A 17,509-nucleotide genomic window follows, 5' to 3' on the forward strand; every position below is an offset into this window, starting at 1 on the left:
TTGTAATAAAAATGTATTTTATTGTTAAGAAAGTGTTTTACTGAAATGTAAACGTGCTCTGTCTCTTATGAAAACTTTTGAAAACTGTTGCCTAACGACCAAAAAGCACCAAAGGGTTTTAACAAGTGCCAAAATCTGTTTAAACTGCACAATAACTATAATAACCAATTTTGTTAACTGAAGGTTTATACTTCCTTGTGCGTAAATTGTCTCTGCATTTTCGAGGGATGACATGGGTCAAATCGACATCCTGTAGGATATTTTTGTACTTTTCTCATCCACTTTTTTCCACAAACTGACGCTTAACTGATGGAAAACTTACTATCCCACCAAACCAAGCCAGAATTAGAAAAACATGAGGACCTGGCATACGCACTTTAAACACAAAACATTACAGCGTTATAAATGTTTTATTTATTTGTGGGTTGAGTTGTGATATGTTTAGACCTTTCTCTTAAATGTTTTTCGAGGTTTGAAATATTTGGCAGAGTTCATGGTCTTTTGCGTTCGGGGTTTTGAGCCACAAACAGAGCCACAGTCCCTTCGTCTCGCTGCCACTGGTATCTGCAAACACACAGACAGGATAGTGTCACTGACTTCAAACTGGGACATATTGTGCAAAACCTACTTTGAAAATGCCTGTTTTCACCTACCCCCCATACACACCCACTGCCCTGTACTTATTTTGCTCTACTTTCATTTATGAAGTCATTTTAGATGAATGCTGTAATTTAAAATATCAAAATTTGACTGTATTTTTCTGACTATAAGTCGCACTTTTTTCATGGTTTGGATGTTTCCTGCGACTTAAACTCTGGTGCGACTTATATATTAAAATGTTCACACTGAAGCATCGAGAGGCTCTAGTCTTGTGTGTGAGTATCTGCTGCTCCTTTTCCTCCTGTACCACTGTCACTTTACTCTACTGCACATGTCTCCTGCAGAAAGAGCCTCTGTTGTCTGTATCATGTCAGTCGATCGCACCATTACTTCTGCAACACTGAACAATTTAACATTTAAACAAACACTTTTAGAAAGATGACTGAGAAGACTGAACGCAAATGCCCCCAAAAACAAAATCATATTTTGCAGATTACAAACTGCAAGTCGTGAAATCTGCAGCTGAAAACAATAATCGAGCAGCAGAAAAAAAATGTTTGGAGTGAGAGAGAAATTTGTGACACCAGGAGGATGCACCATGAAACTTTCCTGAAGTCACTGGATGGATGAACAAAGTCTGGACTTCAGTGACACCGAAACCATCCTGTCGGGATTCAGAAAGACCAGAATAATTCTAACTGGAACTGATGCTGAGTCTGACGACAGCGACACAGAAGAGGAAGTGACGCTCTGTTTACCTCCGGAGGTCGAGGCCGAGTTGTTCAGAAGTGACACCGAGGATGAAGAATTGAATGGATTTAGTGATTTGGAGTGAGATGGAGAGTTTGGTAAATTTGTTCTGTTCTGTTGTTTATGTTATAGTTTATCTGAAGAACTGTTCATATGTGACATTAACAGTCTGTTGTTCTCTCTTCTATTATTATTACTAGAACTTGACTTTCAAGAGGAAATGTCGGTTCCTGATCTCTGATTTTATAAAATACATTTCCCCCAAAAAGTGCGACTGATATATGTTATTTTTTCTTCGTTATGCATTTGTTAGCTGGTACGACTTATACTCCAGAGCGACTTATAGTCCAAAAAATACGATATATAGCAGACTCAAACACAGTATGTCACAGTATGTTACACATCAGGTCTGGCGAAGGGCGAGTTCACTCACAATAACAAAGGCAAGTTTTCAAGGAATTTTTTTAGCACCACAAACATCTGTAATTGAATAAAGGCATAATGCAAACTTTTAATGCCATATTGTGGGACATTCCTTGCAAACCACTAACATGGAGACAAGCAGGTGGCAGATGCTCCTTTTGAAAAGTTACCCAGTGCAGCTTTAAATGCATACTCACGAGTTATGTTCAGGGATCAACAAACTGTCCCCAGTCTTCAGCCTGTACTGGCTCTCACTCATAGTAACAGTCGACTCTCCCTCCTGAAACACAAACGTCATTTATATCGCAAAGTTGAACGACCTTTGGGAAATATTTCAAAAGTGTGTATTTATTCACGTACAAGCTGCCAGATCCACGCGTCACTTTGTCGAGTCGTGTTCTCCGTCCGCCCGGGGCCAAACACCATCGCCTGAACACACAAATACAATACAGTCTGAGGATACACTGCACACTAGGTTTGCTTTGATTAAACATTAAATCAAAGTTTTTTCCTTGAGCAAGACACTTCACGCACCTTGCCTAAATCTGTTGTTGATCAGTTATAGTACCAATACTGATAGACTATAATATAACATATAAAATGAAATGTCTTTGGTAAATAATGGGGAGTGCTGATATGTATGGACTGGCTATGGACTCATCTATGAGACATGTTGTTGTTTGTTACTATTTACTATTTACTACTAGTTACTACTTACTTACTACTACACATACAAAACAAAGGTCAAATTAGTTCAAATTCAGGACAGAAGTGACGCACACAGATCTGCTATTTCACTTTCGTGACTCAACTTTGATTTTGAAAAAACTTACCCAGTTAACAACATGCCAATAGATATTTTTGATGTGGGAATTTTTACATCTGGTATTAATTTTATTCAACTTCACCATTCACCATGGAATACTTTATTGTTTATAAAGGCACACTCTAAATTGTGTAAATAAAATCATTTAAAATGAGAAGATTGGTATCAGGATGAGATTGGTATCAGGATTGGTAAATGTTAAAAAATCGATATTGGATCAGGACCCAAAAAAATTGATGGGGACGTCCATACTACTACTATTACTACTGCTACTACTACTACTACTACTACTACTGACTGGGTTATCAAAAGTTATAGATACTTTATATAATGTGTCCTTTTTTAAATAGGCTTACATTGTTAATATTTGAATTACAAGCAGAAATCTTCTAAGTCACCAATTCTTTTGGACATTATTTATGTATTAAGGAAATGTAAATATGAGCTTTAGTCTCACCTCTGTCTCAAACTGCGCTCCGAACAGGTCGAGGGGTCCTCCTCCTCTCAGAGCCGCGCGGTGTTTGTTTAACCAGGATTTAAAACTGAACGGAGACATGACGTTCATCGTGTTCATGTGAAACGGAGGGTCCCTGAATGTCTCAGCTGCAGATATACACACACACACACACACACACACACACACACACACACACACACACTGTAAGTTTCTTTTACTATTAGTCCAGCCTAAACCCAAACTTTAAAGGGCCCACATGACGCTATTTTTGATGTCTGTTCTAATGTTGATCCCTCATCACAAACAGACCCGAGGTGTGTTTTGTTTCATTCACACTTGTTTAACACTCTGTTCCACCTTTATAAACTCCACACACCTTGACTAGAATCATTTGGGTAATTTCAGATCCGGAATTGCCAATCTAAAAAGGTAAAAGGAGCTGTTCACTTGAAAACTACCACTTCATGACATCACAAGGTGGAACAGAACATTTTGAGCTTTAGAGATGTAGACATACTAATAATAAATGATTACTCAAACATATGTGAATGAAACAAAAACACAAGTCTAGGACTGTTTATCATAAGTTAACAACTTTATAACATGGCTTAAAGCTCACAAGAGTTAAGTTTGCATAATATAGGACCTTTAACCTAAATTAACCCACATCTTAACTTTTTTCTTTGAATATTGAAGGATTTACCTCATGGTGACCTACTAAGTAATGTGTTACATGAAGTGATTACGTAGAGTGAAGATTTCAGTCTCCACACTGCAATGAATGGTTGTAGGTGAGTTTTAAAGCTCCACAGTGTATTTTTTTAGTCAAAAATAAGGTCAAACGTTTTTGTGTGTGTTTTCTTTTTATGTTTTTTATTGTGCTGAAAAACATAAATGTGTTCTTAGTGTAAGCGAGCTTGCATCTCCACAAACCTAACTCTTATTAGGCCTGGAGGAGGGTCTTTTACTGCTTGTTTCTGTGAAAATTGTGTCACTTTGGCTATAATCTTCCACAATATGGCACAAATCATCTATCTCCCTAGAGAATGTTTTAACTTGATTTTAAATTTCAGTTTCCATGGAATCAGGCAGGTGACATGCCACATCCAGAAAGTTATGCAGTGTTGCTTTAAACATATTTATTTTTTTTGTTAAATCTTCAAATAATGTAGGCCTATATGTTAAGGAAAATGTGTTATCCTTTGCTGGAAACAGTGGGAGTGAATTTTTTGGCAGCGGCTAATCTATCAACAAGGTGCTACGATGGAAACAAATAGTGCATGAAGATTTTCTGTTTTGTACTCTTGGAGTAAATACTTACTAGGATCTGGTCGGCCTGTTTTGGCCTGTTTTGATGCCATAAACCTGTGTAATAGAGATGTGTTTAGTGAGTGGAAATAAAGACTTTAAAATTAAAATAAAATCATCTTTCTTTTGTCTTACTCTTGGATGATGGGCACCAGCTGAGTCCCCAGGTTCTCGCAGTAAAACCACCTCTCGAACAGAAGATTAGTGGTGTTCGCCACATAATACCTGGAACACACACACAGCACTTTACTACAAACACAGAGTACATGAGAAGGATTCATGAAACACACTGATTCATGAACTGAACCAGGTCTTTCAGTAATACACAGATATTTGAGCCAAGAGAAAAGATGCATGGAAACAATTCATTAAAGGAATGTTTGAAAAATATACCATAGCCTGATACAGAACACAAAAGTGAATAGGTATAAAATGCAGACATATTTTTCTTCTGCATTTAGTCTTCTTTTCTCATATTTTTATAGAACTCACGACGTTACAACTCCCTGAAAACTGAGAGAAAACTGTTACTGTTCTGCCTCCTAGTGGCTAAACCTGTAAAATTCAATTAGTAGTTTTTTTTGTTTGGTTTGTTTGTTTGGTTGTTTTTTTTTTTTTATATAATCTAACCAAGGCTCAAAACTGTTACCCCTGCTCATTCATACATAAGGCTAATATGGTTGATCAATTCAAACAGTGTTAAAATTTTGCAGATATAGAAAACCCTGTATTGCTTAAAGCTCCTATAATATTGTTTTTGAAATTATCCTACACATCCAGCCTGCCTCCCTCTCCGGAGCTAAAAAACACACACATGTTCCACTTTGTGACCTCACTGGATGATCTTAAGTAGAGATCGACTGATGTGTTTTATTTTTTCATGGCTGATGCCGATTGCTTAGAATAAAGAGTGACAAATGATGGCCGATAAGCTTTGATAATTGTACGGCCGATTTTGAACATTTTCCTTGAACATCTAACGTTAAGCAGTGCTCCTAAACATTTCTTTAATGGACAATAGAATCCATTTATAACTGAGTGGTATTTTTTATATATATTTTATATATTTTTGTAGTTTTGACTTTTTATATACCTGATGATGTCCCATAGTTCTAACACTGCCATCTTGAGGCATGTCTCAGGTAGTATCCACAGGTGAATCTCCACTCCTCCTTTTCCAGGTGGATAAGCCCTATTGGTGGATTTCTTGTATTTAACGCACATGGTTTACTCATAATTCTGTTTGTCCCCTGACGAAAGTCATAGGCTGAAATGCGTCAAGACTTTGTAAGTTTTTCATTAAGACGTGCCATAAATTAAAAAACTCAATTTATTTTAACCAGTGAGTGCCTTGGGTTTTTTGCATTTTTTAACTGACTTATCTTCCCAAAGAGCACCACTGAGTTCTATCTACTGTGTATTATCCTCTGGAGGTCCAGGAAGAGCTCCTTTTGAAACCTTTTTCTTAAATAATGAATTGAAACTCGCACGTCAGAGAGAAGGGTTTAACTGTTTTTACTAGTTTTGCAGACAACATTTTAGCAGTAAGTGAATACCAATAAAAAATTTAAAAAAACTTTTAAGCCCAGCCTTAGTTCTAGACACCAATATTATGGAGTTTCTGATGCACAGCACCACAGTACAATGCATCAGTCTGTACACATTGACTTTGTGTACGGATTATGCTCCACAATTAAACCTGCACTGTCTATCTTACCACAACAGAATGTGAAGTGAATGAATAATGCACAAAACTGTAACAGATTTTTAGACCATAGACTGTATAAAGAAGTGGACTAAGGGAGTGTGACGTCACTCATAGCGTTTGGCTCCAGTCAAATGAAGCTCACCGGGGCTGCAGTTGTAGGACTAAATTTACAGCTGAGTTCCATATGAGGAATAGGAATGGATTTACAGACAAATTATCAAAATGTATACATGCAGTCTATGCTTTAAACTCATGATGTTTTACACTCACGGTTTTAGTTCTACCTGAGACAGTCTGTTTCACTGAGCAGCCTCCTCCTCTCCACCACCAGCCCCACAGTGTCTGCCTGCCTCTGCGGAGAGTGAGGGATCCGGGCCGGTAACAGGAACATCTAAAGAAACAGAAAGCTTATTTAAATATACAGCACATTGCACAAACTGTGTGTGTTATGTTCCAGCTCGGGCACTCCCCATACTGAAATCTGGCGAAAGACTCCATCTACTGGTGGCAGAGGGCATTACCATGGGAAAAAATCTAATCATAGCAGCTCATGTCTTGGTCATATTTTTGGTAAATGTTCACATTGTTATACAGCGCTTTGCCAACTTCAAGGCTCAAAGCGCTTTACAACAAGGAACACTCACCTATTCACACACACATTCATACACCAGTGTATGCAGACACTGGGAGTGAGGTAAGTTTTAGTGTCTTGCCCAAGGACATTCAACAGTGGGAGATGGAATCACACCATCCAACCTGTGGGTCAGTTCAGGCCGTTCCCTGTCTGAAACTCTGCTACTCAAATTGGACTTTAACCTGGCCTGTATTTCAACATAATCTGTCCAGAAACTTAAAACTTTTTGTCTGTGTTTGCCAACGTGTGATTATGTCACCATGGAACCTGCTGAATATTCCACCATAGGCAAACATGCAGAACGCCTCTAACATGATGTCCCGGTAAAGTATCAATAATAGGGCTGCAGGTATTAATCGATTAATCAACTGGGTGATTATAAAAAATAAGTATTTTTGACAAATGCTTAGAAACAAGTCTGGGGGTGATTTGTGAATTTCAAAACTGCACAGGGATTATACCTGTGATGCAACAATCCTCAGAAAATTCTAACATATTTTCTGAGGTTCAGATGCAAAGGACTTTTTACAGAAGATTACTGAAATCTATAGGGACTATGACACTTGTACGGGGTATTAATTGTTAACACATAATATATTTAGATCCCCATCTTTTATTGTTTTGAAAATGCTATATTGCTGAACACAATCTATTAATATGTTTAATAAATTAAACTTTTGTCTCTCTTTACTCTCTGCACTAGGTCACAAGAGAGATGGCCCAAAAGAGATTGCTAAATTACTCAAACATGCATGAATGACATCTAGAACCTCTTTAGGCATGTTTTTGATGAGGGAACAATATTCTAACATGGAAGAAAGCTCAAAAAAGTCCATTTTGCATCATTTATATTAAAGATGATTGTGTTTGACTTGAATCGTACCTCTCCCTCCTTAATGTGGACGTCTTTGTGTCGCCCGTTCTCCACCACCTTCAGGCACATGTCACCCTTCACCTGGTAGAACAGCTTCAGGAGACAAGAACACACATTTACTACAGGCACAACATAGTGGCAGCTTCATTGTAATAGACTCTGTGCACAAGAGCGTCACCACTTTGTGTCCATTTATGCATCTATGTTTTTATGTTTGTTGCTGAGTTGTGCTAAAACTAATACATATTTAAAGACAAGGCATTGGACACAGAGTTTAGACCCACTAACGTTAATTTTGAGGTATTATGAATATTAAAACAACTCCACAAACTGAAGTCATCTATATTTAAAAATAATTGGGTAGTCTAGCTAAATGATCACTAGACCCATACTTCTATCACTAAATAAACCTTTGAACATAGAACACTTGCATAATAACGAAAATGTGCAAGTCATTTGGGCTGGAAGGACACTTTCACATTAAAACAGCCAAAATACTGTCACCAGCCAAACAAACCCAGGCTGAACTTTGACCCTGTGTGAAGAGGAGGAGGAGGAGGAGGAGGAGGAGGAGGGGTCTGAAGTAAAGCACATGTTTAATGAGACGAAACATGAAACACTTAATAGATAAACACGTGCACAACTAAATATGTGCTGTTCCAAACTCAGCCGTGTAAATGTGAAGATCTCAATTCGCTGGAATGATTTCAATTGTCTATTTCAGGTGTTTTGAATAAAAGACAATGTGTATTTTCTATCTTGCTTGATTTGACCTTCAGATATCCCTGACTGGTTTCAGTACTGCAAAATGACTAATGCAATCCCATAAAAAGAAAAACTTATCTAGATAATGCTATTAATAGATAATGCTATTAATAGGTAATATTTGCTGTTTAATAGCAAATGTTCCTTTTTAAAATAATAATAATAAATGTGTCATTTAAATACAATATTTTTCGCTGTTTGAGTAATAACTTAGAACTGATTATAACTAAGTATGTATTTTTGTAAAAACTGCACTATGCACCTTTTATGGCCACCTGCTTGTTTCCATGGTGATGTTTATTTATTTATTTATTTAATGAGACAGGGACAGTGCAATTTTTTCACATTACATTACCTTAACCTACATTCACATTATGTTATTGCTTTGCGTAAGGCGTTAAATTCATTTATCTCTACAGATCAGGTGATGTTACCAGCTCAGATCTGTGGCAAGGCCAAGGTAAAGTCACTCACCGTAAGAAGGCATGTTTTTCATGTGTTTTAAAATTAAGTAATAAAAAGACCTGCGATTAAATTGGCGCAAGACTGTGGTAATACCTCTGACACCACTCCACAGTGTTAGTATTATTTCATTTCATTTACATTAAGTTAATTACAGCACATATAGTTTAATTTAATTCCTTTATTTAGACTTATATTCTAATTTGTGTGCACACATTTTAGTTAATATAAGTCTAAATTATTTACTTACACAGTTTTTTTTTTATGTTTTGTTTGAGTGGCCAGACGGAGGAGCTTTGGCAGAGACCATCCTTGTCGACCAATTTAATAAACTATTTATTTACTTTTACAAAGTTCGGTTTGTCTAGTTTGTTTAAGGTCATTTTATTATCACTTATTATTTTCTGTATTATACTTATTTGCCTTTTTGTTACTTTGATTAAGTTAGTAGTTTTAGTTAATTATTTAGTGTAATTCTCCCATCTTGAGTTCAGTTTTAGTTTGTATTTAAACACCCTTGTTCTTTGTCTGGTTGGGTTAGTTTTGTTCTGTTCAGTTTGATTTAAGTTGGCCCTGGCTTTTTATTAATGATTTACTTAATTTGAGCCTTTGTTAAATTACATCTTTTTTTTTTTTTACTTCATTAAATTTAAACTTATTTTTATACCTTGTATTTGCCTTTCTGTTTGGTCCACTCCAAAGACAGATCATGTAAAATACACTGTTGAACTTTCCAAGAAAACCAATAATATCTCCATGGAAATAAGCATACACTGGAAATGTTACATAGTGAAAATAAAGGTGTTTTCTTACCTCTTCTCCTTCCTCTATGTGATAATCTTTTCTGATATTGGGTCCACCCACAAACATAATATTGAGCTGAAGGAAGTGCCTGCAGAAACAAAGCAAAAACACACTTATGTTTTTAGCTTCTTTTAGTTTCTAATTTATGCAACAGCGGTTACTCACATGAGCTTGTTGCAAACCGGTGGGTTAAACGAATGCTTGTTGGCCTCGATCCATTCCTCTACATTGACAAGAAGAGAGTCGTCAGTCATGGTGAGAGAAAAAGTAAGTAAAAGAAAAAAGTAAGTAAAAAATTGCCCCATATAGGCAAAAAAGATTAGAGATTAAAGATTTGCTGGATGGAGCTTTGGTTAGCGAGGTGAGCTGCAAAAGTCCAAAATGCACAAAGGGGCGTGTGCAGAGGTGGGAGGCGTACTTAACTGTTACTGTGGACTGGACTGTGACCCTATCAGGAGTCAATGAACGGAAAGTAAACACGGCAGATGCAGCTTTCACGTGGGATTTACACTTGAATAATTCTTGGTTTTCAGGTTCCTCTTATTGATACTCTGCAGGTGATGTCATTAATATTCCCGAGGGTATGATGCTAACTGAACTAAACTGAACTTTAATCTGAGTTTTGTTGTAACATAATCAGAGCATAAAGAACTGACTTAACTGGAACAACGGGTAATCACAAGACAACAGTTTTTCAGTTCATCATTTTCACCTTTTTGTTGAAACTCAAACACCTAAACAGGACAATGAATGTTTGTATTGATCACAGGCTCCTGAAAATGTGCTCTTTAAATCCATTTTGCATTTTTTCTAATGTGGGCATTGTGTTACCATGGTAACTTTGAAACATTCCACCATTAGAGATACATGTAGAACACCCCCAGCAAGATGTCACTGCAAAGTATCAACTGCAACACTTTTTCCCACTCAAAATAAATGTAATAGTTTGTGTTAAATTGCTAATCACTATGGTAACAGTTCGAATCTATCATCAGTCTGAACCCATAATGTACAACAGACTACATGGTGGCACAATATTGCAAAAGTGTTTCTGTGTAAAGTAAAGCCTGCATGTATTCCCTGGTTCTCAGAATTTTTTCTGACATCAAGCACGAAGCGCCTTAACAACAATAAAAAAAAAAAATCTTGCTGTTAAACAACCACCAGATCTAAACCAATGTTGTCGCATTTCTATGAAAGTTATCTCAAAACGAGGCAATAATCTTAACCATAACTCTAATGAGGCTCTAATCTTCCCGCTACAACAAAACCATAAACTGAAACAAAACTGTGTAACAAGGTTTTGACCTTGACACAACAATAAAGTGCTGCATTCCAGCCGTCCTCAGAGGTCAGATCTCACACCATCGTCCACAGAGTTCATTAACCAAAATGCTGATCCTATTAAGTTAATGCAGTTAAGTCATTCATGGATCACAATATAAAAACAACCTAATCAATAAATGTATAGGTCTAATGATTAGAATATGAACATTTCATATTTGCAAATGCCAAACCTAAAAATGTGCATTCTTTTTGTTATTCCATGACTTTTAAAAACATTTTTAAAGCTTGATCAACTTTGAAAATGCACGAATTGTTACATCTATAAGATGATAGCAAAATAGGAAGCGAGTACAGGCACACTTCCAGGTCCAGTTCACTTTGTACTGAAAAACTGTCCCCGGTCTCTGTAACTGCTGCTGTCAGGCTCCTCATTTTGGTCTTAAAATGTTCGTATTAACCTGCTCTACATGATTCTGAACACGACTCCAAATTCACCCCTATAACTGCCAGCCTCTGTGAGCTTCATCTCACTGGAGCCGCATCCTGTGGGTGACATTACAATATCACACTCCCTTAGTCCACTTCTTTATATGAGAAGCCAACTGTTTGTATTGAAAGTTCAATCAGTGTTTCCCACATGATAATATATATGAGACTATGGTGGCACAAGTGATCCATATTTGAATCCATTTCATTCAGTACAATATTAGGGTGACCAGTTTTTCAAACTTAAAAACTGGGACACCCCCAGTTTGGAGAGGTTGGTAATAATAAAAAACTGTGAAACAAATGCGTTACTTGTTTTAAGTTTTTTATTGTTTTTAAATTTGGGGGGCAAAATTTGACTTTGGGGGGCCACCATAGACTCCTTTATTATTGAAAACACAGGTTCAGTATTACTAAAAACATGATTTATACTTATATGTTGCTTAGGGTGACCAGATTTTTAAAATTCTAAACTGGGGACACACTGGGGTTTGGATGGTTGCTATAAATAAAACTGTAAAAAGAGCATGTAAGATTGTACGTTCTCGTGTCAGTCATAATGGGAGGGACTTTTGTTGCTGCATTTTTTATTTTATTTTTTTTGCTTCACGGTCATTCCCATTTTCTGTGTTTTGGCAAAACTAATGATAATTTATGCTCCTCGTTACTGTTTGCAGGGATCAGATTAGCCAAAAATTGTGATAGTCCTGGTTTAGACTTGATGTAGTCCTGGTTTAGTCTCAGTTTGGTCCTGGTTTAGACCTGATGTAGTCCTGGCTTAGACCTGATGTAGTCCTGGTTTAGTCTTAGTTAAGTCCTGGTTTAGACCTGATGTAGTCCTGGTTTAGTCTTAATTTAGTCCTGGTTTAGACCTAATGTAGTCCTGGTTTAGACCTGATGTAGTCCTGGTTTAGTCTTCGTTTAGTCCTTAGTTTAGTCCTAGTTTAGACCTGATGTAGTCCTGGTTTAGTCTTAGTATAGTCTTAGTTTAGTCCTAGTTTAGACCTAATGTAGTCCTGGTTTAGTCTTAGTTTACTCCTGGTTTAGCCCTGATGTAGTCCTGGTTTAGTCTTAGTTTAGTCCTGGTTTAGCCCTGATGTAGTCCTGGTTAAGACCTGATGTAGTCCTGGTTTAGTCTTAGTTTAGTCCTGGTTTAGACCTGATGCAGTCCTGGTTAAGACACGATGTAGTTCTGATTTAGTCTTAGTTTAGTCTTGATTTATACCTTATGTAGTCCTGGTTTAGTCCTGGTTTAGTCTTAGTTTAGCCCTGGTTTAAATCAAATCGGTCAAAAATCGAGACACCTGGGACATTTCTTGTACAAAACTGGAACAAATCACTAGTTTTGTATATATCCGATCGGTAAATGGGCACGTCTGGTCACTCTAACGTTGCTATCCTTGTACCTTGACACTCACAACACGCCACATTCTTCTTTTTTCGCCCCGATCCACAGTAGTTTTTCCTTTTGTTGTCATTGTGCTTCAGTTTGAATGAGGTAACTCCGCTCACTGTAGTCACGTGATCTGTGGCCTCGCAGCTTTTTTGCAAATGGTCGCTGCTGTTGCGTGCGGCTGCTGCTAACGCGTGCTAAAAAAAAAAAAAAAAAACCCTCTCATTTTTGACCAAAACACCTCCTGGACCGCTTCATCCGCCGCTACCACCTACCGCAACTCGCCGCCCGTGCAGAAAGACTCCGATATGCGTGTTCATTCGTGGGTACAAGCCGAGATTTCGCGTTATAAGAAGTAATTCCGGTTCAAAGTGACCATTGTTGAGCAGGGTCGAGATTGTTAGCGTAGCATTCCCCCCCTCACTTGGCCGACTTTCTTTTTCTTTTCTACCCGTGTACAGCGACTGAAACGACGCAGATCCGTAATTGTGTCATGAAAGAAATGTCCAGGTAAGTCTTGCATTTCAGATCCGTGTCATTTACTCGCCATTTTGTCTGTTATTTAAAAGAATCACAAAGAATAGGCTAAAGGCTAACGTGCGCTAACTGTCACAACATCCAAACAAGGCCCGTAAACGCTTTTTGCATTGGATTTTCACAATTTTTAATCTTTTAATAGTGTTCATTGGAGCTTGCAAGCTTTAATGACTCAAATGCACGCTCGAAATAAGTGATTTTAATTGATAGTTTAGCGTTAAATCGAAAAAAGCCGGGAATAGCGACGGGTTTTACTCAATTAGCCTCCATGAGTTACCGCTGCACGCTTGGAGCGAGCGCTTTACAAAACCTTTACCTCTCTTTATTTACATATTTAACGTTTTATGACATGCATTTTGGTTGTAGTGTGATAAATATGAGGTGATCTATTAAAAACGACTCGCTGTCACTTCCGATCAGTTGTAGTATTTAAATTGGCGCTCTAATTTGTAAAGCATCAGGTTGGAGAAGCTGCATTCTTGGCATTGTTTCGCTGTAAACACTGTGAGTCGTTAAAATAGTGTGTCCAGACATCCCTATTTACCCGGGACAGTCCCAGTTTTGAGCCCTGTGTCCCCTGTCCAAAACCAGTGGTTTGTGCCAGTTTTATACAAGAAATGTCCCAGGTGTCCCTATTTTTGACCGATCTGGTACCTGGTAATAGTAAAGAGAGGCATATGTTGTCATTTGTTTAGGTAAAATACAGAAAACCTGCTTAAAAATGACCAAAACACAAAGAAAATGTGACTATACTGACTTACATTAGTGCTGAGTGCATAACAGTTTTCCTTACTCACATGTTTCAGTTTTATTATTACCAACCATCACAAACCAGGGATGTCTCAGTTTTTTATTTTGAAAATCTGGTCAACCTACATTAAAAAGAATGACAATTAGTAATTTTAGACTAGGATATTCATTATTTTTATTACACTATTTTCTGATCTAATTTCTTCATCTCAAACAGTCCTGGAGTTGTGTTTTGTTTCATTCATACATGTTTAATTAACACAAACCCTGCAGATTTAGGCTGAGTTCTTATCTCAGACTGAAAACACTCTGTTCCTTGTTAAGATGATAATAATAATGTGGCAATACAGGAAGTACTCTGCTGTGTTTCTAAAATCCATACACCTTCACTAGAATCGTTTGGATAAGATCAAACCTATAATTGACGGCCTCTACTAAACTCGAGGTGAAAGGAGCTGTTAGTTTGAAAACTGCCACTACGTGACATCACACGGTGGAACAGAGCATTTTGAGCTTTGGAGATGTAGACAGTAATAATAATAAGGTGTTACTCAAACATGTACGAATGAAACAAGACACAACTCCAGGTGGGTTTTTTCAGGAGGTAACAACATTCTAACTGTCTTAAAGCGCACTTAGACAAACTTTATTGATCCACAAGGGAAATTATTTGGACACAGTAGCTCACACATCAAACACAATATAATTTAATAACAAAGAGTAAAAAATATAAATGTTAATAATAAATTCTAAATAAGTAGCAAAAAGAGAGCAAGAGACAGGTGTCCAATAGGGCATAAATATAACAATGTAAATCTACAAGTCAAAATAAAATGGAAAAATAAGTAATTAAATATAAAATCTCATCTTTATAAGAGAGGTCATAGGAAGACAGTGCAACAATGATATGACATGATGAGGGTAAATTTTGTGAAATGTAGGGCATTTAAACGAAAATCAATTAAATGATCCAGTCTCTTAGTAATAAATGCAAATGTGTCCATATTTAGAAGGTAAATTTTAAAAATTCATAGAAATAAGTTATAATTTTTTATCAGAAATTGTTGATAAAGTCAATTGTAAATAAGACCTTCCAACATCTGACCTTGTTTTGTTATGGGCACAGTTTATCATATTTCAACATGAACAATCTCAGTAATATTAGATTGTATTAAGTAAGGATAACAGTTTACCAACTTCAAACTTCTTCATGATTAAAGTAAAATGACAGCCAGAAAACTGCCTGAATCAGTGTTATTGTCTTGTGCTTTGTCAGAACTATTGATGCAATTGCCTTGTAATTATTATTGTTAATTAATTTATTGTTTTGTAGACTTTGGTTTTAACCTATCAACTTTTTCCCCTCAGCAGATATTTCGCAGTTTAATTAAACTCAATTTTTGTTTTTTTTACATTGGCTTGGTCACAATTGGCAAATCATAAAGAAGCATTTTTTTCAAGCAATATAACGTATAACAATCTAATATCCTTGGTTTAGGCCTCTACACACCTTGTGTTAGTTTTGCAGTTCAGCGTGTTCTCTTACTGTTTTCTTTCAAACTTAAAACTGAAATCCAATCTAGGCTTGTCAAAACTATCAAAGATCATCTATCAGATACTAATCAACACGAAAAGTACTTGTAGTCAAACTGGATACTCACTTGAGAAGATATCAATTGTAAAAAAGTCTCATTCACAGGGCCGACATTAACCTTTCCTGAATAGACTCAGACTTGGACAGACTTTATTGATCCACAAGGGAAATTACTTGGACACAATAGCTCACACATCACAATGTATTACGATAACCAAGAGTAAATAATGTCTTTAGAATGATGTTGAGCTCTGTCAGAACAAGTATAAGAGCACATATAGTAATAAACGCCCATGGACCACTGAGGGATTGCACACATATTAAAACAGTACTTTTATTAATCAGTAGTGATTATGTAGTCTATTTCTTAGTATCAAAATCAAGATTGAGAAATTTTAGTGTCATGACAACACTAATCCAATCACAACTCCTATTTATATATTTTACTTAATGCACTTCAGTGTTTCTCCAAAAATGCCTCTTATATTATTGATTTGATGTCTATCTTTTCCTAATGCTGTTATTTTTGTATCTGCCTCAGTTCTGTGCCTAGTGGGCAGCAGCCTCCCAAACACTATGGCATCACGTCTGCCATCAGCCTGGCTCCTCCTCGGGACATCGACCATCAATACACTGACAAGCTGTGTGACGCCATGAAGCCCTTCGGGGTGTTTGAGGACGAAGAGGAGCTCAACCACAGGTAACAACAGGGAAAACTTCATTTATTGGAGGGGGGATGGAGGGGCTACTCTTCTTTATCTTTTGGCTAAACATTTAACCCTTCACCTGACTTTTCTCTGCTCTGTCTGACCCCCTCTGCACCATCTGACCTTCTCTGCTCTGTCTGACCCTCTCCTTTCACATCCACTATCTAATCTAATCTTATCTTAATGTGCCAATTGTTGTCTTTTGTTTTCAGACTTGCAGTCCTTGGGAAATTGAATAATTTAGTTAAAGAATGGATCGCTGAGATCAGTGAAGCAAAGGTACGTTTTGGACGACTTTGGTGAACTTTATTTGATGTATTTTAGTAATTCCATTCTTGTTTTCTTTGCAGAACCTTCCTCCGTCAGCGATAAGTTGTGTTGGGGGCAAGATTTTCACATTTGGTTCATATCGCCTTGGAGTCCACACAAAAGGTATGTGAATTTTAACATTTTATGCTTTGCACATTTCAACCAATCTGGTTTTATGAGAAAAATTCTTGCTATTTTGGGAAGCCGGATATTCTTAATTTGCCGCTCTAATTCTATTTGTGTGTTTGATTGGAGAAACATTTGTAAATTTTGCTGGTCTGTGTGTATTCAGGTTGTAATTGATAAAATAAGTTCTTGGTCAACTAAAGGCTTGCCCTGGACATGGAATAATTATCAAATGAGGACATGACAGTAACAAAAAGTTTCAAAACTTATCTGTTGTTCTTTGTATAAAAATGCTTTATAATAACAATTAAATAAGTCTTTAAAATGTATGTTACGTTAAGCTTCAATGTCAGATTAATATACCAAACAAATAGGGGATTACAGCCTTTGTTTCAGTCATGCAATACTCACTATTCGATTCTTACTTAAACTAACTCTGTGGACTGCTGAGAGGTTGTAAACATGTGGTTGCTCTCAGCTGTGGCACAGTGTCATTGTTTTGTGAGTGTTTGTCAGGACTGAAGCGTGAGGCCAGTCAGGGACTGTTTTTGAAAGTGACATTCATAAACAGCAGGTGGACTGAGTGTGAAAGCTTTTAATGAAAGCAAAAGTGAAAATGTATGTATGTATATGATTGGTTAAATTTAGCTCAATGCTGCTGTGTGTATTTTTGCCATTGGTATTCGGGTGAAGGAGCAAAAGGTTTTCA

General features: G+C 36.9%; 2 protein-coding genes across 4 annotated transcripts in view; one reads left to right on the forward strand and one right to left on the reverse strand.

Moving 5' to 3' along the window:
• haao (3-hydroxyanthranilate 3,4-dioxygenase) lies at positions 1–13,155 on the reverse strand. Its single transcript, XM_020918506.2, has 12 exons — positions 13,053–13,155; positions 12,791–12,974; positions 9,777–9,834; positions 9,621–9,699; positions 7,590–7,673; positions 6,357–6,463; positions 4,500–4,589; positions 4,378–4,421; positions 3,057–3,202; positions 2,134–2,202; positions 1,971–2,053; positions 1–564 (listed from the first exon to the last, which is right to left on the reverse strand). Exons 1-12 carry the CDS (start codon positions 13,095–13,097, stop codon positions 492–494), a joined length of 1,062 nt encoding a protein of 353 aa, XP_020774165.2. The 5' UTR covers positions 13,098–13,155; the 3' UTR covers positions 1–491.
• Positions 13,149–17,509, forward strand: part of papolg (poly(A) polymerase gamma) — a 20,643-nt gene continuing 16,282 nt past the window's right edge. For all 3 annotated transcript variants that reach the window (XM_055162572.1, XM_055162573.1, XM_055162574.1), the window contains exons 1-4: positions 13,149–13,287; positions 16,200–16,358; positions 16,578–16,644; positions 16,716–16,797. In XM_055162572.1, coding sequence (XP_055018547.1) covers positions 13,271–13,287; positions 16,200–16,358; positions 16,578–16,644; positions 16,716–16,797 — 325 coding nt within the window. In that variant the 5' untranslated portion in view covers positions 13,149–13,270. The remainder of the gene's footprint in view (positions 13,288–16,199; positions 16,359–16,577; positions 16,645–16,715; positions 16,798–17,509) is intronic.

Source organism: Boleophthalmus pectinirostris, unplaced genomic scaffold, assembly GCF_026225935.1.
Source record: "Boleophthalmus pectinirostris isolate CB_2022bp ecotype Guang Dong unplaced genomic scaffold, ASM2622593v1 HiC_scaffold_5, whole genome shotgun sequence".
Taxonomy (NCBI): Eukaryota; Metazoa; Chordata; class Actinopteri; order Gobiiformes; family Gobiidae; genus Boleophthalmus; species Boleophthalmus pectinirostris.

Bases quoted from the DNA above. Each gene is read 5' to 3' on its own strand.
- haao (XM_020918506.2), bottom strand. From the start codon at position 13,097: ATGAACACGCATATCGGAGTCTTTCTGCACGGGCGGCGAGTTGCG. The intron at 6,464-7,589 runs GTACGATTCAAG...CTGTTTCTTTAG, and splicing joins TCCACATTAAGGAGGGAGAG to ATGTTCCTGTTACCGGCCCG. The intron at 2,054-2,133 runs GTACGTGAATAA...TTTGTGTTTCAG, and splicing joins ACGCGTGGATCTGGCAGCTT to GAGGGAGAGTCGACTGTTAC.